Below are 15,951 nucleotides of genomic sequence, written 5' to 3' on the forward strand. Positions count from 1 at the left end.
TTCTCTCCAAATGTAGCTCCCTCTCCAAATGTAGCTCCCTCTCCAAATGTAGCTCCCTCTCCAAGCACTGTCGTTGACGACGATGCTGCCGCTGTCGAAGACGTGAGCTCAGGCGAGAGCATCACTAAAGAAGCGAGAGTCTCGGCGGAAGAGAAGAGGAGGCTGGGATCTCGAAAGCATCTCCGTGAAATTGAGAGGCAGCATGGCCAGGCATTCCATACTGTCAGAATAGGTCAAATTTGTTCCCATGAAGCGCGGCCTCGAGGTTCGGGTGGCTTCAAAAGTCTTCAACGAAGAGTGGTCCATTTGGTCTCGAGGACACCATGGGAATCGCGGCGCCGATTCCCTCAGAGATTGTAAATGCTTTCAACACCGCCAATGGCACGATGCCTAGAGTCTACAACAGTCCACTGGTCTCAACCCGTGGGCCCCTCGCATCCTTGTTCTTTGAAAATCTCTTCAACAAGACGGGCGAGCCGAACATTGCGGAAGTATTCAAGAAGATGTGCCTGGTCTTTGGTGATCGGCAGGACAACCCTACTCGTCCTTGTTCGGTGCTGAAAACGATCTTTCTCACGAACGTCAAGGTCGACAAGGTGTCCAAGATCGGCCATGACGGCAAGACTGCTTTTGCGTTTTTGGGTCTTGGTGCGGTGTCGGGTACCGACAAGATGACACTGCCAAAGGGCCTGGGAATCCCCCGCCAGATCGGTAACCGCCAGATCCAGGCCGCCGTCTCTCGAGAAATGTACGCCTCGAAGCAGTTCTTCTTCAGCACCGTGGCAGCCTGGCGCCTCTTTGAAAGTTCAGATTGGTTGGCACGAGACTCATTTTCCAAGGTATCCACGTTGGCCCCGACGTGCAAAAGAACACCATCATGCGCGACTTCGTGGAGCAAGACATCCGCGCACAGTTCGAGAGGAGAGTCAGACTCCGCTCCAGCTCGACCGACTTCCGTGGGATCGGGAACTCATACAGCGGCGTTCGTCCAAGCTTCGAAAACATGCTCGTATACCAGGGTGTGCTCGAGACTCGCAAGAGAGCAGTTCGTCTGCGTTCCCGACCGGTGAACGGCGAGCTGCCATTCGTCGCGCCCAACATCTACGACGCCGAGTAGAGGCGGAGGAGAATGAAAGTCTGCTTTCGGTGCTGTGGTTGACGTGCATAAACCTCCGCTGGTGGAAGTGTTGCGAGCCGCGCAGAGGGCGATGAAGGTGCAGCTGACTTCGATCGAGAACTCGTTGCACTACAAGAATTAGCGCGAGGGGCTGATTGGTGGCTCGCGAGGCAACGTTGAGACCCTTCCCGACTCTACGAGTCTCGACGAGATCAAGGCTCGCGAGAGGGAGGTGAAGAAGACGAGGAAGAGGCAAAGGATGGAAAGGAGAGCTAAGGCGGATGGCGACGCGGATGGTCGCGAAGCGCGGTCTCGAGGTCCGAATGCCTTCGGGATTCCGGAAGACATGTGATATAGTTTCAATCGATCTCGCGGAAACCTCGTCCTCTCCGACTTCGAACGGCTCTCCCAAAGCTGTCGTTGACGACAATGCCACCACTGACCGAAACGTGAAAATGACCTGCAGTCTAACCAAGGAAGTGGGAGGGCTGACCAACGAGAACAGCAGGCACCTTTTGAATGAGTTTGCGTGCACCGTGCTTAGCAAAAAAACAGGTGCACCGGACCTGCGCGCCGTTGTCACTCAATTCCACACGATCCGACAGGACGAGATCACCGGCAAGGCCAAGCGTGGTTCTTCCTTCACATTAGTGGAGAACTTCCGTGTCCTAAGGTCCAGAGAGATAGCCCGCGTGTATCACTACGTCGCTACGACTTGGGAGGCCTATGCGCCGGGATATGTCAACACGGAGACGGCGATGGTGAAGTACAAGCCAGCACAGGACGCTAAACTGGTCGAGATGGTTTTGGCAAAGCAGAAGTGTGGGAAGCAGCCCGGCTGGTACAAGGCGTGGTCCGCGATGAGATCCTCTGCCAACAACCCTCCTCGTCTAGGCGGTGGCAACAACCCTCCTCGCCCTGCCGATGGCAATACCAATCTCTCTGCGAACGCGGCGGGCAAACTCCCAGCAATTACCATCATGAACGGCGCTACTAGCAATCCAGCATTCTGCGGAATCGGTGGTATCTCTGGCGTCGCCTTCGTCCGCAACCTGACCCGACTCTTGCTCATCCGGAGCATCTGCGGAGAAACGCGGCGTGGCAAAGAGGTCCATCCCGTGGGTTCAAAGTATGTTTCAGCGAGCGAAGCGCGGTCGCGAAAAGAGCTCATGGTTCATCAATATCCACGACGCGATAGCGTATCAATCAGCCTGACTGTGGTCGTATCACCTCCAGATTCGCGCTTTCTCTTCAGTGCAGTCCGTGGCAACCAGGATGTGTTGAGTTGCCTCACGAACGGAGCAGACGAAGGTCTCGAGTAGATCCTGGACCGCCCTACAAGAGAGCATGGCAACGACATTCGTGCTGTCGGTTGACGTTGTATCCGAGCGAGCGAGCGTAGCTTCAAAGTCTCCCCATTTTCAATGTTCCAAGAAAGGTTCGAGTAAGATGTGTGAGATGCGGCTTCGTGAGCGAGGGAGGCAGGCATCTAATGTCTGTTCTCCGCTAGCAAGTCTCTGCGGCATGGCAAGGCGCTCCGCCCTGTCACTCGAGATTACGTTCAAGTTCACGAAGTGCGCCCTTGACTTTGGAGATTTGTCAATGTGACGCTTCACCTATTAGACGAGGGAGCATGGCAAAGAGCTCCGCACTGTTGGTCAAAACTGCGTTCGAACCTAAGAAGCGCGGCGTCCCAGATTCCTGGTCACGCAGAGGTGTCAGATGGTTGCTCCGCCAGCCAAGCGACGAAGTATGGCATCGAAGTCTGTCCTGCCGGTCGGAATTCTGTTCGGATCCATCAAACCCGAGCTCAGAAATCTCGCGTGATCTCGCAGAGCTGTCAAGTGGATGCTCTGCCATATAGACCTGACATTCTGGCAAGAAATACCATCCTGTCGGCCGGGATTGTGTCTGAGCCCGCGAGGGGCAGCCTCCAGAGTCTGTCTTCAAGTAGCCTGAGGCGACAGTGGAATATTGTCAATCAACCTGACGGCGACTTTATCATCCCCAAGTCCCAGCTCTTCACCAGGTGCAGTCTTCTCCAAAGGCAACATCTTAATCGCACCACTCAAAACCGCACCCTTTGCCCCATCCACCACCTCGATCTCCTCCAGCGTATCCGGGTCTGCAAGCGAAATGTAGTCCACCTCAAACCGCACCCTCTCCTCCTCGCCGAGCCCATCCTGCTCCATATCCACCCGATTCGTAACATCCCACGCCATGGCCAGAATCTGATCCCTCTTCCTCTTGCCCGTCAGATACGCCGCCTCCGCAGCCCTTAACGCCTGCGACAACACGATCCCCACCGTTCTCCTCCTCTTTCCCAAGTACACATTCCGACTACTCATCGCCAAACCATCCTCCTCCCTCTCCGTCGGTATGATCCGCACCTCAGTGTTGATGTGTAAATCCTTGACCATCCTCTTGATCACCACCGTCTGCTGCACGTCTTTCTGCCCGAAGTATACGCGATCCGCTTCGACGATGTTGAAGAGTTTCATACATACCGTTGCTACGCCGCGGAAGAAGACTGGACGGCTCCTGCCCTCGAGGAGGTTGGCGAGGGGCGTGATCGTTACGAATGAGCCGACGCCTGGGAGCGTGGAGTCGGGTGGTAGCGTCGGATACATGGTCTTGCTCGTGGGTGCGAAGATGGCTTCCACGCGGCCAAGACCTTCGCTTGCGAGCTGGTGGTCGAGGGTTTGGAGTTGTTCGAGGTCGGCGTCCCACGTTTTGGGGTAGCTGCCGAGATCTTCATTCACGCCGAACTGAGTGGGATTGACATAGATTGAGACGAAGACCTTGGTGTTCTCAGAGGCTGCTTGTCGGACGAGGGAGAGGTGTCCCTTGTGGAGGGCTCCCATCGTTGGCACGAGACCGACGGACTGGCCGTCTAAAAGGAGCTCACGCCGATGTTTCCTCAGAGGAGCGACATCGCGGAAGACATGGAAGTTTCGCCATGCTGTTCTTTTGCTTGTAGCTTGGAGGAACCGCCATTGTCGCCGGAGTGTGCTGCCGAACATGCTCAATTCAGTCGTTCTCCTTGGCGGAAGTATGGTACGGACGTGGAATCCGATATTTACGCAGCGTAGAAACTCCAGTAGTCCTCCATCGTGAGTCAAGAGAGTCGACTCAACCTGCAATGGGAGCCTTGTGCATGTGAGTGATGTTACGCTGGAGCTCTGAGCATTGGAAGTAGAGTTGTGGTACGGCGGACGATATTGTCAATGGCTTCAGCTAGAACTACGGCGGACCAAAAGCTTACTCACCGACTTCTCGCCTCGAAAACTTCAGACATGCGCCACTGCGAGAACATCATCCAGGACGACAAAAATCAAATCCTCCAACATGGCCGACGATGGGATGATGCTCAATTTTGAGCTTCCATCCGGAGACTTTACTACACCGAAGCCGACGTTTCGAGGCGGAAGCTGGAAAGATAGATTGACCGCAAGGAAATCCGCAGAATATGGGAGGAACAAAGCTGCTAAGGCGAGAAATCCAGAGAACGATGATGAACCACAGGAAAGGCCAAGCAAACGACCAAAGACCGACAACACTGCACCGACAAAGACGTTACCAGGAGACTTCGTATCATCATTGTTCACATTCAATCCTACCTCCAGCATACCAAAAGAGCCAGCACCACCAGCAGAAGACGATGAGCCGGTCGAAGCCTCGAACGCACCTCTCAACGATGAGCTCGCAAAGTTCACATCCCTCGGCCTGTCAGGTTCTCTCGTAGCCCATCTCCTCAAGAAACTCGAAATCAAAGCTCCAACAGCCATTCAACGCAAAGCCATAAAGCAGCTCGTAGACCATGACACCGATGCCTTCATCCAAGCACAAACCGGTTCCGGAAAGACTCTAGCATACCTCCTACCCATCGTAGAGAGGATCATGACCATTTCGAAACAAATGAAGGACTCGGGAGAGAACTTCAGTCGACACTCGGGACTTTTCGCACTGATTCTGGCGCCGACGAGAGAGTTGAGTAAGCAGATCAGCACGGTGTTGGAGGGTGTACTGTCGTGCTGTCATTGGATCGTGGCGGGTACGGTGATCGGAGGGGAGCAGAAACAGCGTGAGAAGGCGAGGCTGAGGAAAGGGTTGAATATACTAGTGGCTACACCTGGACGATTGGCTGATCATATGAACAACACGGAAGTTCTGGATTTGAGCAATGTGAGGTGGTTGGTGCTGGATGAAGGTGATCGGCTGATGGAGTTGGGCTTCGAGCAGGACATTCAGAAGATTATCAGTACGTTGAATTTGAGGTCGAGGAAAGTGCAGGAGAAGGCCGTACCCGGGCTGCCGGAGAGGAGGACGACGGTGCTGTGTTCGGCTACGATCAAGTCGACTGTCGAGCAGTTGAGAGCGATCTCATTGAAGGACCCAGTGTCGATCTCTGTTGATTCTGCCGACCGGAACGATCAGGACGACACCGTCGAAGAGAACAACTTCTCGGCACCCGCCCAGCTGAAGCAAAGCTACGCCGTGGTTCCGGCTAAACAACGCCTCGTCACGCTCGTCGCCAGCCTCAAACAGACCTTCAAACGCAAAGGCAGCGTTATGAAATGCATCGTCTTCATCAGCTGCGCCGACAGCGTAGACTTCCACTTCGAACTCCTCACCCGGCCCGCCAAAAACGCCAAACCCGACTCCTCCTCCACCACCGACACCGACGCAGATCCCCTCGCCGACATCGGCACCGCTCCCAAGCCTGGCAAAACCAACCGCACAAACCACATCCATCAAGGCAACACCATCTCCGAAACCCGCACCTCCGGGCCCTCCACCATCCTCTCGTCTCCCTCAAATCCTCTGACAGTTTACCGTCTCCACGGCTCCCTCCAACAATCCACCCGTACCTCAACCCTCAAAGCCTTCTCCGACACCACCTCTCCCGCCATCCTCATCTGCACCGACGTCGCAGCCCGCGGTCTCGATCTCCCCAACGTCGACCTAGTAATCGAATACGACCCTCCCTTCAGCAAAGACGACCACCTCCACCGCATCGGTCGCACAGCCCGCGCAGGACGCGAGGGTCGAGCAATGATATTCCTACAACCCGGAGCCGAGGAAGGCTACATCGACATCCTCAAAGAATCCCGCCCCCGAAACCTCACCCGCCACGACGCCTCCGAACTCCTCAAAAAAGGCTTCGCCGCCTCCTCCGGCGTGGTCAACTCCCGCGACTGGGAAACCAAAGCCACAGACTTCCAACTCGATATTGAGCGCTGGGCGTTGGAACACCCGAAACATCTCGAACAAGCACGGCGAGCGTATCAGAGTCATATTAGGGCTTATGCGACGCATGTTGCGAGTGAGAGGGCGATTTTTAATATGCAGGAATTGCATTTGGGACATCTTGCTAAGGCGTTTGCGTTGAGGGATCGGCCGGGGAGTATTCGTGTGCCGGGGTTGAGGCCGGGGAAGGAGGAGGGCAAGAAGACGAAAGCGGCGAGGAAGGCGAGTGCTGGGAAGTCTTCTTCTGGGGACAAGAGGTCGAAGGGAGGAGATGACGATGATGGTGGAGAGGTGGATGCGGCGGAGGCGAGGAGGAAGATGGTGGCTATGGCGAAGGGCATGGGTGGTGCTTCGGAGTTTAACTTGGGATAGACTGTTGGTGTGAGGAATGGTATGCAGCATATCTTCGAGGTGTGGAAGGCAATATGACAGTGTGAGCATGAGAGGGACATCCTTCTGCAAAAGTCTCATGGTCATAAATCTCATATCTGCGAAGCCTAGCCATCTACCTTCTTAATCTCCTTGTATACCCATCCTTTTCCTTTCCCTCCACCCATAACCTTCCAAAGAGTGTCCTCAGTCCCGTCCATCCTATCCATCCTCTCTTCTATACCATGCTCTCTCTCCCCACACCTAACGCTTCGCACTAGCATCCCTCTCAATCGCCGTCTTAGCCGCCGCCTCAGCCGCCTGATCCTTCGCCAACGCCTCCTGAATCTCCCTCTCCGTCTTGGAGTTGCCGTGCATGATCAGCTTGTTGAGGAAGCTGCCGGGACGGCCGTAAGGGTGGCCTTCGGCTTCGGCTTTTTCGATTTCGCGGTGCAGGTGGCCGGTCGTTTCTTCGTCGATATCGTCGGCTTCGTAGTTGTCGTCGAGGTTTGCTATGTGAGGAGGAGGTGTTAGTGGGAATGTGGGAGGTGGGTGGAGGGTGGAGGGTGGAGGGAGGAGGCTGGAGGGTGAGCAGAGGGAGGACACATACGGTTGGGATCCTCGCGGATGGAGAGCTTGCGGCGGATTTTGGCGCGGATGTTTTGCATTGTGGAGGACATTGTTGGTGGTTTGTAGGTGTTGTTGTTGGTCTTTGGTGATTGAGCGGTGTGACGTTGGTGAAGTCGAGAGGGTGGATAGCTCGGTGTAGTGGAGGTAGTTGGGAGGACGTCGATGGAGATGTTGTTGGAGCAGGTCACAATTTAAGCGGCAGTCGTTGGAGTTATTTTGAGCACGAGTTCTGGGCACCGGATAGTGACTTGGTCTGATGGATGAGGTCTGGTCAGGAGGATGGAAGGATGAAGGTGACAAGAGCAGCAGCTCTCTGGTCTCTGGTGGTGGCGGTGGAGCTTCCTTTCGCATGTGAGGGGTTGCCTCTGGGCTCCAATGGCCAAAATATCTTTATGCACGCCGCACCTGGACCCTGCATAGAAGATGTGCGAGGCGGTGCACAAAGGTTATGGAACGCTGGACTTCTTTGAACATGACCCGACATCTTCATGAAGATACTCCAGTCGGCAACAGTCTAGAACGTCGTCTTGCGCGGCCGGTGTCACTTTGTCGAATTTCGCTCCGGGAAGATCCCCACGACTTGAAGCTGTCTGTTTATTCCAGGATACGCGTCCGACAGCTGTCAAGCGCGTCGAGAGAACGCCTGTCAAGATCCATGTATATCGGGGATCCCTGCTATACCACAGAAGCCGTCAGCGACCCAAGACGTCACGGCATCCATCTGTACAGCCTCGAGGACAAGAGCTCGACACCATGCTGCACGAGGTCCTCCTAGCTTTGTCGGGACATCCGTCTCCCCTGTTCTCAAGCAACGATGCCAGCCATGGAAGCGAGGACTTCCCTCTACTGTCGCCCTCGGAAAAGGCTCTCCTGGCATCAATTGGTCGACTATCAGAGCTCCATCGCAAGCTCAAGCGCCATCTCGAAGCCATCGCAGCGAAGCACTCCTCGATAGTATGTCGAGCAGTGGCCACCTCTGTCAAACAGTCACATCTCTCCCGCTTCCAACAAAAGATTGTCGATGTCGAGAGCAAGATTCTCAAGCGAGATGCAAGCATGGTGGGAGCTTACCATATCGTACCTCTGGCGAGTGTGGTTGGGGAGTTTGACGATTGGCATCGGAGGATGAACTGGTATTGGGATGTCGCGAGCTTCATGTCGCCGTCTCTGGACTCCGGACGAAAAGGAAAGGATATGACAACTTCGTCGTGCACGAGCGCTGCTATCATAGACAAACTACGAGCGGAGTGCCAGACCGGATATCCAGAGATCGAGGAAGCCGCAACAGAGCTCACACGTGTGGCTGAGACCGCCTGGCTGCGGCAATTATCTGGCTGGATCGTGTACGGCAAATTGCCAATACACGGAGCACAAGACTTCTTCGTCCGAGTTGAAGAGTCTAGCGAAGGCAAGACCTTCACCAAGAACAACGACTTGCTTCCCAGCTTTGTGGCACCCAGAACTGCAAGTTCTCTCATGTTCATCGGAAAGTCATTGCATCAAGTCGAACATCACCGCAAGACCAATTCTGCAGCCTCTGTGAAGACTGATCACCTCTCCAATGTGGCATCCGCGCATTTGAAAATACTGTCGCAGATCAGTCTTCCTATCACGGCATCACAATTTTCTCGGACAGTCTCTGAAGTCCGCCTGTCACTGTCTAGAAGCGTGCTTCAGCACCTTTTACCGATGAACGTAACCCTTCAAGTGCTGAAGTGTTTGCGGCAATTCTTCCTCCTGGACCACGGAGACTTTGCCATGGCGCTCATTACTGAAGCAGAGGATCGCCTTCAGGCCAGGCAGCAGAGCATGGGTCGGCTTCTCCAGCAGGATCCGACTCGAGCAATGCAAAGTCTCACCATCAAAGACGCCGAGCTCAGCCAGGCTCTCACTCGCGTGTGGAAATCGTTAGCGATTGAAGGCGATGATATGGACGACGACCTTTTGGACTACGCGCAGAGACATGTGACACTCTCATCTGCGAAGCAAATCACATCACGTCCGTCAACAGCGGACAGCTCTTCTCCAGCAGTCCCATCTCTGTCACCAATAACATTCAACGATCTGCTCTTCCCAACGCCCAGCGAGTTGAGTCTGAAAGTTATACCACCACTCGACCTCTTCCTCTCAGCGCGAGATGTCGGCACGTACTCCAGCATCAGTTCCTATATCCTCGCTATCCGACGAGGCCACCACCGCCTCAGCGATCTCTGGCGCCGCACACCAGCGCGAAGAGATCATCCCATATCCTCAGCACAAGATCCCGAAGCACGAATCCGCAACAAACAACGGGCCATCAAGATGCGCAAAGTCTGGGCAACCTGTAGCGCCGCCATCTTCCTCCTCTCCGAGACCGCCGCCTACTTCGAAGGCGAGATCATCCGCGGATCATGCGATCACTTCCAGCAGTGGGTTGAGAAGCCCACCGATACAGCAGCTTCACCCTCTACTGCCAACGACAACTCAACAAACGCTGCGCATCTGAATATGAACGCCCAACGCGACCCAGAAACACTAGCCACAGCCCACCGCTCCTTCCTCGCAGGCTTGACGTACTCCCTCCTGCTCACGGACATAGCCTATACCTCCGCACTCCGCACTCTACTCTCCCACATCGACGCTCTAGTCGCTTTCTTCACGCACCTCCTTTCCCTGCAACAAAACCTCGATGCGCAGATCGAAGCGACGGGGCACGAGTCTGCCTACACGTTGGAAGAAGAGAAAACGGCAGCTTTAGAGCTCGACCGCGCAAGGAAGAGGGTGGACTCGGGCATGAGGGATGTTGTAGGAAGACTTCGGGGGCTGGATCAGGAGAGGATTGGAAGTGGAAGGTATTTGGACCTTGGTGTGCCGAGCGCGGATGGGTACGAAGGGTGGAAGGGTGGCGGGGTGGATCGATTGTTGATGAAGTTGGAATTCGGGACGGTGGTGAATTCCGAGGAGGAGAAGTTACTGGACGTGTGAATGACGTGAAGCACAGGGGAAACTGGTGCCTGCGGGGGGAGGACAAACGGAGTAAGGTTTGAGCATGCCTGGCTACCTTAGCGTCCATATTGTTGCATAAACAATCATTGGTGAATTTCTTTCTTGTGAAGCTTCTTTTCCTCTTCTTCTGCGTCTACCAAACGCGACTTCACCACTTCACTTTCCACCGACGCATCTTCCACTCCACCTGCACCGCAGCACTCCCACAGCTACCACATCGACTCTGCACTTCATTTCGGAAACGTACAGACAGAGTTTGCTTCTCCACTCGAGCGATATTCCGAGCCGCCGCCGCAGAGGAATCGCCTTCACAATGTCTCAACTCTCCGAGCAGCAACCCTGCTACCTCCAGCAGGCGCCGCCAGAGATCAGAAACCGCATATACCGCGAGGTATGCGTCTCAGACCAACCTATCCATCTCAACGACCAGGAACCCTCTCGAGTCGAGCCTGCGCTGCTGATGGCCTGCAGAGCGATCCGCTTCGAAGCCATCGGCATCTTCTACCATGCGAATACCTTCACTGCGGGTTCCACAGCGACTGTGGGAGCCTTTCTCAACACTCTCGCCGTTGAAGCGAAGATATTGGATCGAGAGGCCGCGGCGGAGAGGCATGTTAAGAATGTAGCCAAGCAGGACAGAGCGAGGGAGGAGAAGGAAGCGAAGGAGAAGATGAAGGAGAATAAAAAGCGCAAGCGCAACGGCGAGGAAGAAGTTACCGAGTCCACTACACCAGCGCAGAAGAAGCAGAAATCCCTGCCCACGTACCTGGAAGCGGAAAAGTCCTTGAAGCGCAAACGCGAGCTCAACGAACCTGACTTCGAATTCGACGAGTATGGCCAACCTCAGACTCCAGCGCAGCGAGAGCAGAAGAAGCAAAAGCTTCCCGCCTCGCCGAATCGCCTTGCATACCTGTCCAACCTCAGCATACCGTCTCCCAATAAGCCGTGGAAAGGTCCTGCGCCGCGAGAGATTCCCCGCTCATTGCGTGAGAATCGGAGATGTCTGACCTCGTTCGCTCGGGACTTTGGCAGACTGGGGCTGAAGAAGGACGTATTGCGCATCGCTATGAGAGTTTGGAATGGAGTGAAGAACGAGACGGTGCTTGCGACAGGAACGACGGTGGAGGAGTATGAGGCTGTATTGGGTGGACCGAGGAGGGCTGGGCCAGTTTCTATCATGAGGAGGAAGGCGTAATAAAAGATTGACAAATCAATGAAAAGAGGTGGATTGACAAGAAAAGGGTGGATGTCGAAAGGCCATTTTTGCCGCAACATTCACTCGCAGCCGAAGATGAGTTTTTGGGAAGAACAGGGGAGGACAATGGACAATGGAATGAAGAGGTGAATCTTGACAGGCCATTTTGCCGCAAGTTCACAGAGAAGACGTCTCGCGGTACGGAAAGAGAGCAAATTGGACAAGACAGTGGGTTGGCGATTGTTGATACGGGCTTGATGACAACGAAAAGAGGAGGTGGTCTGGACAAGGAACTGGAGTGATAGATACTGCCTGGCCTTCTTGCCGCGATCTTCACCCGACTCCGTTGTGGAGAGTGTAAACACACGGGATTTGGGCATCCCGTCAGATAACAGGATGACAATGATGATGATGATGATGGGCAAGAGAAGAAGAAACTCAAAGTCAAGTGAAGTCGAAGTAGCCCTGCCAGAACTCAAACCGCACTAGCGCCATGCACACCTGCCTCGCCTTCCATCTCCCTTCAACAACCAAATCAACAACACCAACCCCAACAATCATGGCAATGGAACGAGCCGTCCGCCTCTGGCTCAACGAAAATCACGTCCCACAATCCACCTGGTCCGCCCTCCTCCGCAAACTCGGCCGTTCCTACACAATCTACGGCCACCTCCTCCTCCTTCCCCCCAACGCCCTCTCCGGCCCCGAATGGGACACCATCTCCACCCACCTCTCCCCATCCAGCATCCAAGACCTCTACGCCCTGCTATCAAAACATCTCAAAATCACCAACATAGCCCTCAACAAACCCATCCCTCCTCTCCAAACCAACTCCCAAGACGAAAATATCCTCCGTGCCCCCACGAATTTCACGCCGATATACGGAGACTTTGGCCCCTCAACTTGCGACTCCCCTCCTACAGAGGAAGACTTCGATGCCGCGTTTTGGACGACGTGTAGGCAGAATGGGATTTCGCAGACTTGGGCGCCGAGGTGGACGATGTTTAGTCGGGGGAATGTTAGTGAGAAAGCAAGGTTGTTGACGTTGCCGTCGGTGGGGAGGGTGGTGGAGGAAGGGAGATTGGATGGCAGGGGGAGTGCGGCGGTGGATCTGTATTGCGGGATTGGGTATTTTGCGTTCTCGTATGTGAAAGCGGGGGTTGGGGTGGTGTTGGGGTGGGATTTGAATGCGTGGAGTGTGGAGGGATTGAGACGGGGGGCGAGGGGGAATAAGTGGGAGGTGGAAGTGTTTGATGGAGAGGAAGGGAGGATGGCGAATGGGGATGCGAGGTTGTTGGTTTTTAATGAGAGTAATGAGCTTGCGCCGGAGCGGATTGCGAGGATGAAGGGAAGACTGCCGCCGATACGGCATGTGAATTGTGGGATGCTGCCGAGTTCGAGGGCGAGTCTGTTGCTTGCGGCGAAGGTGCTGGATGCAGGGTATGATGGGTGGGTGCATGTTCATGAGAATTTCTTGGTGGAGGAAATTGAGGCGAAAGCTGAGGGGACGATGAGGGAGTTGAAGGCGTTGTTGGAAGAGCAAAGGGGAGGAGAGGTGAGAGTGGAAGTCGAGTTTGTCAATCGGCTGAAGAGCTATGCGCCGGGCGTTATGCATTGCGTGATAGATATTGTCGTTGGAGCGAAGGATATGACATGATACCCCTTCCCGCTTCGCTGTCGATGTTGTATTGTCGTTGTTATCGTCTTTCCTCTCCCTTTCATAGGTGGTACGCTGCTGTCACAGCCAGTATGACAGCCGTCCAACCCAGCATCTGTGCGTAGAAATCATGCTGATTCTGCTCTGCCATGTCCCAGAACGCCATCCAGGCGAGAATTGAGAAGGCGATGTACACCCACTCCCTCTTGAATCGTAAGTCCTGTGCTGTAACATCCTTCAGTACGCCGTACAAGGCTGCTCCCTCTCCCGTCTCTTTCAGATCCTCACTATCCCTTCCGCCGAAACTTCTCCGGTATGTTGGCCTCAACTATTGCCTGCTGGTCCATTACCCTCTGTCGTTCCTCCTGCTCGTCCATCTCCTCATGATGCCTGAAATGCTCAATATCCTCCGGATGAATCAGATCCTCCTCCTTCGTATTCTCATCGTGATACTTCTCCCAATGGTGGATCTCATACTCGTACTCATCATCGCCGTGATGGCCCGGTCCCCAGCCAAAGTCCGGGAGTGTGATACCCTGTGCTGTGCCGACGGTGTATTCGGCGAAGGAAACCGTACCGCTAGCGTCTCGATCGTAGAGCTTGATGACTTTGTTCACTGCTTCCTCTTTGTCCGCGGAGGATATTTGAGATGTGCTCTCGTGGTCCAGGCCGTAGAACTTGTAGATGTCGTCGTGAGTCCATTCGTTGGAGGAGTCGAAGTCGTGGAGGGTGAAGAAGGAGCCCGCGTCGAAGTTGGCAATGTGGTGTTCCTCTGGGCTGTTGTCAGAGAGTTGGAGGTATGTGCTTCAGGGTTTGCAGGGCTGTCGTACCGGCCATATGCCTTGTTGTCCAGTCTGCATCTTCTGCGACTATCGGTGCTTGTTCGTGAGCGTGGGAGCCGTGGGCTTGAGCGGTTGTGCAGAGACTCGCTGCGACGGCGAGGATGATGGGGAACATGGTGGCGAACACTGTACGGAGAGACTTTGGACTTTGATGGAGCGAACAAGGTTGGAACGTGTGTTCAAGGAATGGGAACAGCATGTGAAAGTGGTTGCATATGGGTATATCTCATCCCGGTATCAGAACTGCTGCAAGATATACGTTCGACGGTCCGGGCTGCGACTTTCGACTCTTCCATCAACGATATCCGGAGTCAACGAGGACACCAGTCGTTGAAGCGTTGATCGGGAATCTGGATCTGCGATCATGCTGGACTGCTTCGAGAAGATCGGGTCCGTGGGACGACATTCAAAGAGCTCCTACGCGTAGTCAATCGAGTTCCTGTTGTGTACGTCCCGGACCACTCCCACATTATGGCCAGCGATGGGACCGAGAAGTCGTGCACAGTCGTTTTGCACGATGATCGTGTCTCTCCAGTCGATATCTTAGCCGGACAGCGGGTCATGCACGTTGGCGAGGTTGCCTGGCTTTCGGCATCTGGAGCGAAGACGTTGTGTATATGTCCTGCCGGTACGGCCACCAACTCGAACGAGATATCAATGCACATCTCCCTGGCGCAGCGATTTGGCTTTGAGAATCGTGTTAGTGGTCGAGTCCAACTCATTGACGACCTCGATGGCGCAACGGCAACCCATGCGGAATTGATGTTTCGAGATCAATACCTTTCTCGAGCGGACATGTGGCAGCTACTGGGCCGTGTGCAGGATACGGTGCTGTATCGAGGACAAGTGCTGAATTATCTCGGAAATGCGACTGCGGAAGTCAAACACATCTACATTTCTGGGAATGAAGTGGAGTCTGGATTCTGCTCTCATCCACAAACGAAAGCCATCTTCCGGAGCGCAAGCGCGAGATACACGATTTTAGTCGAAATCTCGCAAGAAATGCTGTCAAGCTGGAGCAATGGCGAGTTGATGTATGAGCGACTTCTCAATGGCTTCTTACCCGACTTATTCAATCGATGGAAGACGTTGAAGGTCAGGCATCAGGTGTCGGTCATCTTGTTCGGCCGATCAAAGGTGGCCAACGGAAATGGAAAGCACGATTCTTACGAGTCGGGCCACGGCGAGGACTTCTTTCACGTCTTGGTGTCCGAAATCGTGAGCTCGAACTGGCCATTGATCATCCGCAAGCTCAAGCAGGCATTTAACGATCGCACGCTTTCGCGGGCGGTATCTCTAGCAGCTGAGAGTAACATGCTGGAAGCTATCCACTTGACTGCATTGGACTTCTCGGACGATCAAACGGATACTCATCTCATGAGTACGGGGACATCCATCATCGCAGTCACTGCGGGCACTGGGCTGTTCGACGCGGACCACACGTTGTTGAAACAAACCACCGACCTTCTTATCGGCAATAGCATCGGCGTTGATATTGTCGCATTGTCACCTAGACCACTGACGCCCGTACCTCTATTCAAGTACGACCACAATGGTACCACAGAGTACGGACTGCCACACTGGGTCGATATCTCCTTCTGGAAAGGCCCACATGATACCGATATCTCCACCTGGACTATACCAGAAACCGAAGAGCCAGTGAACGACATTGCCTTGCCCTTTCTGAAAGACAGTAGCAGTAGCGCTCTAGACATCAGCGGTCTCGATGCACAAGACAATCAAGTCTTTCGCAACGAAGTTAATTCTCTGCCGAAGGAGAGTCTTCGACCAGTCATGTTCTCGGTGCCCGAAGACTCAGTGGGCTCTGCGGACACAATGAGAGGCCCGGTGAAGAATGAAGACCGGTACAAGACACATCTGCCCCGTGATGTTGTTCCTGTCGATA

General features: G+C 54.4%; 8 protein-coding genes across 8 annotated transcripts; 5 read left to right on the forward strand and 3 right to left on the reverse strand.

Moving 5' to 3' along the window:
- Window positions 1-323: 323 nt before the first annotated feature.
- On the forward strand, window positions 324-2,439 carry MYCGRDRAFT_95643 (uncharacterized protein; the record flags this gene model as incomplete). The annotated part of the gene is made up of 4 exons (XM_003849303.1): window positions 324-748; window positions 811-1,045; window positions 1,260-1,434; window positions 1,673-2,439. The coding sequence occupies 4 exons, from the start codon at window positions 324-326 to the stop codon at window positions 2,437-2,439; spliced, it is 1,602 nt and encodes a 533-aa protein (XP_003849351.1).
- A 424-nt stretch (window positions 2,440-2,863) lies between these two features.
- Window positions 2,864-4,243, reverse strand: MYCGRDRAFT_75418 (uncharacterized protein; the record flags this gene model as incomplete). The annotated part of the gene is made up of 1 exon (XM_003849717.1): window positions 2,864-4,243. One exon carries the CDS (start codon window positions 4,138-4,140, stop codon window positions 3,064-3,066), a length of 1,077 nt encoding a protein of 358 aa, XP_003849765.1.
- Window positions 4,244-4,465: 222 nt separating this feature from the next.
- MYCGRDRAFT_75420 (uncharacterized protein) lies at window positions 4,466-6,739 on the forward strand (the record flags this gene model as incomplete). The annotated part of the gene is made up of 1 exon (XM_003849304.1): window positions 4,466-6,739. The coding sequence occupies one exon, from the start codon at window positions 4,466-4,468 to the stop codon at window positions 6,737-6,739; it is 2,274 nt and encodes a 757-aa protein (XP_003849352.1).
- Window positions 6,740-6,895: 156 nt separating this feature from the next.
- On the reverse strand, window positions 6,896-7,631 carry MYCGRDRAFT_105694 (uncharacterized protein; the record flags this gene model as incomplete). Its single annotated transcript, XM_003849716.1, has 2 exons — window positions 6,896-7,248; window positions 7,347-7,631. Coding segments are annotated over 2 exons (484 nt in total), but the record flags the coding sequence as incomplete, so codon positions are not given.
- A 271-nt stretch (window positions 7,632-7,902) lies between these two features.
- MYCGRDRAFT_75424 (uncharacterized protein) lies at window positions 7,903-10,330 on the forward strand (the record flags this gene model as incomplete). Its single annotated transcript, XM_003849305.1, has 1 exon — window positions 7,903-10,330. One exon carries the CDS (start codon window positions 8,120-8,122, stop codon window positions 10,328-10,330), a length of 2,211 nt encoding a protein of 736 aa, XP_003849353.1.
- Window positions 10,331-12,105: 1,775 nt separating this feature from the next.
- Window positions 12,106-13,203, forward strand: MYCGRDRAFT_87449 (uncharacterized protein; the record flags this gene model as incomplete). Its single annotated transcript, XM_003849306.1, has 1 exon — window positions 12,106-13,203. The coding sequence occupies one exon, from the start codon at window positions 12,106-12,108 to the stop codon at window positions 13,201-13,203; it is 1,098 nt and encodes a 365-aa protein (XP_003849354.1).
- Window positions 13,204-13,405: 202 nt separating this feature from the next.
- MYCGRDRAFT_62256 (uncharacterized protein) lies at window positions 13,406-14,182 on the reverse strand (the record flags this gene model as incomplete). The annotated part of the gene is made up of 2 exons (XM_003849715.1): window positions 13,406-13,975; window positions 14,034-14,182. The coding sequence occupies 2 exons, from the start codon at window positions 14,158-14,160 to the stop codon at window positions 13,491-13,493; spliced, it is 612 nt and encodes a 203-aa protein (XP_003849763.1).
- Window positions 14,183-14,801: 619 nt separating this feature from the next.
- Window positions 14,802-15,593, forward strand: MYCGRDRAFT_30166 (uncharacterized protein; the record flags this gene model as incomplete). The annotated part of the gene is made up of 1 exon (XM_003849307.1): window positions 14,802-15,593. A coding segment is annotated over one exon (792 nt), but the record flags the coding sequence as incomplete, so codon positions are not given.
- Window positions 15,594-15,951: the final 358 nt, after the last annotated feature.

The sequence above is a fragment of the Zymoseptoria tritici genome, chromosome 9, assembly GCF_000219625.1.
Source record: "Zymoseptoria tritici IPO323 chromosome 9, whole genome shotgun sequence".
Classification (NCBI taxonomy): Eukaryota; Fungi; Ascomycota; class Dothideomycetes; order Mycosphaerellales; family Mycosphaerellaceae; genus Zymoseptoria; species Zymoseptoria tritici.